We start from the raw sequence: 6020 nt of genomic DNA, 5'->3' as shown, positions 1-6020 counted from the left end.
AAAGGAGGAGGCTACAATGCTTGATAAGAAATGTACTCATTATCTTGCCCATGTAATTGTAACCCCTCTGTACAGTATTTTCACAATAAAATAATAACGATAATAATAATTTAAAGAAGAAAACCATCAGCTGTTACACTTCTGTGCAGAAGAAATATACTTCACTTCTGCTCACAGTTATACTGGCCAAAGCAATGCACATGACCCAGGTAATGGGACAGGGAAGTATAATGCTTCCCTCTAGACAGGGACAGAGATAGCATTGAACAACAGAATTACAATACAGAGGTCAACCCTCTGGATCTTGGAGATGAGTGCAAGAGTAATATATTGCCAAAATATCCAGAGCAAGGTGGATCATCTGACTCGATAGATACTAAACATTCATAGTATTTATTGGCTTAGCAGTAGTGTTTATGTTTTGTATTTATATTGAACTCTTCAGTTTGTCTTCTGTATTCCACAGTTAACACCGCTGGGTGGCAACATTATCAGTGTTCCCAGTGATGAACATGGGATGATTCCAAGCGCCCTCAGAGAAATACTTTCCAAATGGAAACCAGAAGATTCAAAGGACCCTACAAAAAATGCTCCTAAATTTCTTTATACTATTCCAAATGGCAACAACCCTACTGGTAACTCTTTGACAGCTGACCGCAAAAGGGACATCTATGAGGTATTTATAAGAATGTCTTGTATGGTTACATTCCTGTATCACTTTTTTTTTACAAGAGGGCAATGCAAGTTCTTAAAAGATGTTCATCTAAGCTATGGGCCCTAATAAAATGAGACAAAATAAATTACTTCAACCTTGTTTTTCTTTTCCTTTAATTGATGCTTTAATATAATGGAAGTAACATATTTCTCTGCTGTTAACTTTAAATGAACATCAAGCTATCAATAATCAAATAAACATCAAGCTATGCAGAAATCTTTGAAAGAGAAACGTATCTTTTGTAAAGTCTCTTTTTCTGGACCTGACTATCTTCTCTACAAATAGCTTGGTAAATTAAGTATGATGTCCATGTTCACCCATGTAGAATTTAAGTGTGTGTGGTGGAATCAAAAGTAAGATATCGGGCTAGGAAGGTGGCTCAGTGGTAGAGCGCTTGCCTTGCATGCCTGAGGCCCTGGGTTCGATTCCTCAGCACCACATAAGCAGAAAAAAGCCGGAAGTGGCTCTGTGACTTAAGTAGTAGAGCACTAGCCTTGAGCTGAAGAGCTGAGGGACAGCGCTCAGGTCCAGAGTTCAGGCCCCACGACTGGCAAAAAAAAAAAAAAGTAAGATATCAGCTAGTTCCTTCACAAGCTCCACTAAGATCCCTTTATGCTGCTCTGCAGAGGCTTTGTGCTTTTTCTTTTTTCTAATTTCAGGTTTGTTTTTGTTCTTTTGTTTTTGGGGGTTGGTTCTGGGGCTTAAACTAAGGGCCTGGGCACTGTCTCAGGAATCTCTCTCTCTCTCTCTCTCTCTCTTTCTCAAATATGATCTTATTTAATACTTTACCTTTACCTCAAGGTTATCCCCGCTCCCATCTAATTTTTCCCCATTCATTCTCCATTAACTTATGCCCATCCTGTCATCGTCACTGGAAGCCCCATGAGAACAGAAGTCTTCCCTGCTTCTGCATGGCTCTGCACGCCATTTATAATAATCTGAACTCAATAGTCTCTTGGATGAATAAATAAACAAATGAGTATAAAGAGCGGTGATTCTGAATGGTTTTGATTTTAGGTACTTAAGAACTATTTTACTTTAACCTTTTAGCTTGCCAGAAAATACGATTTCCTCATAATAGAAGATGATCCTTACTATTTTCTCCAGTTCAACAAGGTAAGAGATGACATGAAGTTATTCCACCATTATGAGATAGAGTTGTAAGTTCTCACTGCAATTGAGATCAGCCTAGCTGGGGCTGGGAAGGTGGCTCAGTGTAGAGCGCTTACCTTACATGCCTGAGGCCCTGGGTTCGATTCCTCAGCACCACATAAGCAAAAAGAAAAAAGCCAGAAGTGTCGCTGTGGCTCAAGTGGTAGAGTGCTAGCCTTGAGCTGAAGAGCTGAGGGACAGCGCCCAGGCCCAGAGTTCAGACCCCACGACCGGACCCAAAAAAACAAAGAGAGAGAGAGAGATTAGCCTAGCTACCAAGATAGAGCTCTTCTGCATTGAAATTGTATGAATTTATATTAATTTGCCACCACTTACCTTTTTTAGTCTTTTCCAATTTTATTGTGGAATTCTTCTTATTGCATTGAACATTCCTCAAAAAAAGTACTGTTCATTTTTTAGTATATTTATACTCTTTCTAGAAGTTAGTTACCTTCAAAATAGTAGCTGTTTGTACTGTGCCATGTGTTTTATTCAAATAGAACACAGCAGGGAGATGATGTCAGTCTCCAAAACCTGCTTCAGCACCTCTGACACATCACCTGAGCGATGTGCAGTGGTTTTCATCTTAGCTGTCAACTCCAATCTCATGATAGCTGATGAGAATGATGTCTGAGAAAGAGTGTGAAACTATGATCCAAGCTGAAGGAAAAACAGGGCTGAGTTCAACTGGTAATGTCCGTGATGGAAGCAGAAAAGGTGTAATGGCCACATACTTGCGACCTTTGTCACTGATGCCCTGGGTCTTACTTGCAGAATAATTTGTCTTTTCCATTTATCCTTGCTGTATGGAGATGCTGCTTTTTCAAATTCCTGTTTTTCTAGTTGGAAGAGCACTGACTACCAAATGCCTGTGATTTGTCTGCCCTCTGAGGTGCAGAAAATATATAACTACACACACACACACACACACACATATGGTTTTACCTACTTCCTCTCTCCCCTTTTAAATGAAGAAACAAAATTCTATTTATTTTTTTATCCAAGTTGTTCCTAGCTCAGGCTGTCTTTGAACACCTGAATGTCAGAATTACAGGCCTCTACCACCATGACTGGTTAGAAACAAAATTTCTTTTTTTTTTTTTTTTTTGGTCCGGTCGTGGGGCCTGAACTCTGGGCCTGGGCACTGTCCCTCAGCTCTTCAGCTCAAGGCTAGCGCTCTACCACTTGAGCCACAGCGCCACTTCTGGCTTTTTTTTTCTGCTTACGTGGTGCTGAGGAATCGAACCCAGGGCCTCATGCATGCAAGGCAAGCGCTTTACCACTGAGCCAACTTCCCAGCCCAGAAACAAAATTTCTTGATTTCTGTATCCTTTGTCAAAGCATCATTTGCCTACCTCCCCACCTTGACATGATACAGTACCCCCCACTACTTCTGAAGAAAATCTGGAAGTCAGTGTTCCCTGTTGACTTGAGTTGCTCATCTTTATTCTCTCTCATCTGATTTTATCTTTCTAGATGGTTCTAAGGGTTTTCATTCTGTTTCAAAACAACCTTTAACACTACTGGCTCTCTTTATTTTTTATTTTATTTTATTTTATTTTATTTTATTTTATTTTTGGGTCCGGTCGTAGGGCCTGAACTCTGGGCCTGAGCGCTGTCCCTCAGCTCTTCAGCTCAAGGCTAGCGCTCTACCACTTCAGCCACAGTGCCACTTCTGGCTTTATCCTTTTTGCTTATGTGGTGCTGAGGAATCGAACCCAGGGCCACTGAGCCACCTTCCCAGCCCATGGCTCTCTTTATTTCTATTTTTTCCCAACTGGTTTTTTTGGGTCCTTCCCCTAAATGTATTAATCCTGGATTTCAAACCTGGGGCAAGGATGTTTGAGGTCTCTCTAAATTCAGAGTAGTAGATTCTTAAGTAAATATGGAAGCTCTTGTGTTTAGCAGGAAAGTCCTGCAAAGAAGCGGATGGTTAGAAAAGCTCATGCGTACTAGTTTCTTATTCTGTGCTCAAGGGATGAGACAAAGGTACAACATACCTAGGCCGTTGTATTCCAAACCCATGCTGTCTCCACTCTGTATGAATAACCACAGTAACTCAGAGAGCTTGCCATAACTTTCTTCTCATTTTAAGCCCTGGGCACCAACGTTTCTTTCCATGGATGTTGACGGGCGTGTCATCAGAGCTGATTCCTTTTCAAAAGTCCTCTCCTCCGGGTAAGGCCCACATAGCTAACCTGAAGCTAGCCTCAGAATCGTACAGTCCAAATAGCTCTTCTTATCTAACAGGCTTGTAATCTGCTTGCCTTACAACACTAGTTTGATTGGTATTCTAACCTAAGTCCTTTTTCTCCACCTCCAGCAGTCAGAGATGCTTGGCCATTAGTCTAGTGGGACTAATTGAGATTTTGGTCAACTTTGCCAGGATCCATCTGTCCCCCCTGCTCCCACTGTCTTCCTAATGAAATCAACAAAGGGATTTGCATTCCTTGTTACTATCAGATTGGTATTAAGCCTTTTCTCTTTTTGTGTAGATTGAGAATAGGGTTTATGACTGGCCCAAAACCCTTGATAGAGAGAATTGTTTTGCACTCCCAAGTTTCAGTGATGAATACCTGCACTTTCTCTCAGGTAAGCATAATTTAAGAAGTAGGGTTTGTTTAAAAAATTCAGGTAAGACTACAAAGTAGACATTGGCAAGTGAGATTAAGTTAGACTGGAGGGGAGGAAAACATCACAATGTCCAATCTCTATCCCAATAGTTGTAGATGTTTACTCTTCTATTTTTTTTATTTTCACATTTCTTGTATTTATTTCAGATTAACATATTTTCAGATGTGTTATTTGCCTTTTGTAGTTTTCAACTCCATACAATACAGTAAATTCAAAGCAAAGGCTAAAAAACTGCCAAATATACCTTGGTAGAAACATTAGAAGTCTTTACTTGGAAATTTGCAAATTATTTACAAAAGAATATGAAATCTGTTTGCTACTGTATTGAAATCTAGAGTTTTTTGTTGATTAAAACATCAAAAACAAAAATCTCTATTATCCTGAAGATGTATTGAAGGAGATTTATGTATAAAAGGATTTGCAATGACTCTTTTACATGTATTTGAAGAGTATTTCAACTTTGTACCTGAAGAGAGAATTTGCCATTAATAGCAAAAAAAAAACAAAATAATGGTTAAAATAAGAATGACTGAATGCCTACTAAGTTATTTGCACAGATACTTCTAAGTTCCTGGGGAGTCTTAGTAAATTGTTACAAATATAAACAACATGTAGTTTACTTGATCTCTTAGAGACAAAAATGTGATAGGGAGATGGGAAGTATAAAGTGTCAAGATATTCACCATTTGAATAAAAATAAAACAATCTGAATCACAGCAAATCATGTTCAGATTTAATAGATTTGAGTCCACTTGCAAACATGGCTTCTTAAAGGCAAAAATGAGCCAGTAACTGGTAGCTCAAGCCTGTAATCCTAGCTACTTAGGAGACTGAGATCTAAGGATCACAGTTCAAAGCCAGAGCAGGCAGAAAGGTCCAAGAAACTTATATTTCCAATTCACCACCTTAAAAAATGGAAGTGAGGCTATGACATAAAGTGGTAGAGCACCAGTCTTAGCAAAAAAAAAAAAAAAAAAAGCTCAGGGACAGCTCCCTGGCTCTGAGTTCAATCCCCATAACTGACAAAAAATAAAAATTAAAAAAGGCAAAAATGAGCATTGAATTGACCTGCTGTTACCACACAGCATAACGCAAACTTCTTGAGAACCATAGTATGTTACTCATATTGTATACCTAAGAAAAGTCCTAAAACAAAATGTGAAATAAAAACACTTTGCAGGAGCTGGACAAAAGAATTGAACTTTGTGAAAAATATTAACTTCAGCTTCATGGACTTGGAACCTGTCCTGAGTGCAAGAAATCCAAAACCTGTGGGCAGTGTGTGCCTTCCCTGCACCGCACGCGTGCGTGCCAGCTCTTTCTAAAGACACTGATTTGAATGCATCCCAATTAAAATAAAGGAAAATTAATTTGGAAAAATATATAAATTTCTTCATATGCTGTGAGAAGCGATTGGACTTGAAAATGGTTACAGCAGGGCTGGGAAGGTGGCTCCGTGGTAGAGCTCTTGCCTTGCATGCCTGAGGCCCTGGGTTCGATTCCTCAGCACCACATAAGC

General features: G+C 39.5%; 1 protein-coding gene across 1 annotated transcript in view; it reads left to right on the top strand.

Moving 5' to 3' along the window:
• Positions 1-6020, top strand: part of Aadat (aminoadipate aminotransferase) — a 28950-nt gene that overhangs the window by 8561 nt on the left and 14369 nt on the right. The window contains exons 5-8 of the mRNA XM_013026105.1: positions 467-676; positions 1766-1831; positions 3963-4045; positions 4363-4459. Of these exons, the coding sequence (XP_012881559.1) occupies positions 467-676; positions 1766-1831; positions 3963-4045; positions 4363-4459 (456 nt within the window). The remainder of the gene's footprint in view (positions 1-466; positions 677-1765; positions 1832-3962; positions 4046-4362; positions 4460-6020) is intronic.

Source organism: Dipodomys ordii, unplaced genomic scaffold, assembly GCF_000151885.1.
Source record: "Dipodomys ordii isolate 6190 unplaced genomic scaffold, Dord_2.0 Scaffold4, whole genome shotgun sequence".
Classification (NCBI taxonomy): Eukaryota; Metazoa; Chordata; class Mammalia; order Rodentia; family Heteromyidae; genus Dipodomys; species Dipodomys ordii.
This window is presented reverse-complemented; position numbering and strand designations above follow the sequence as displayed.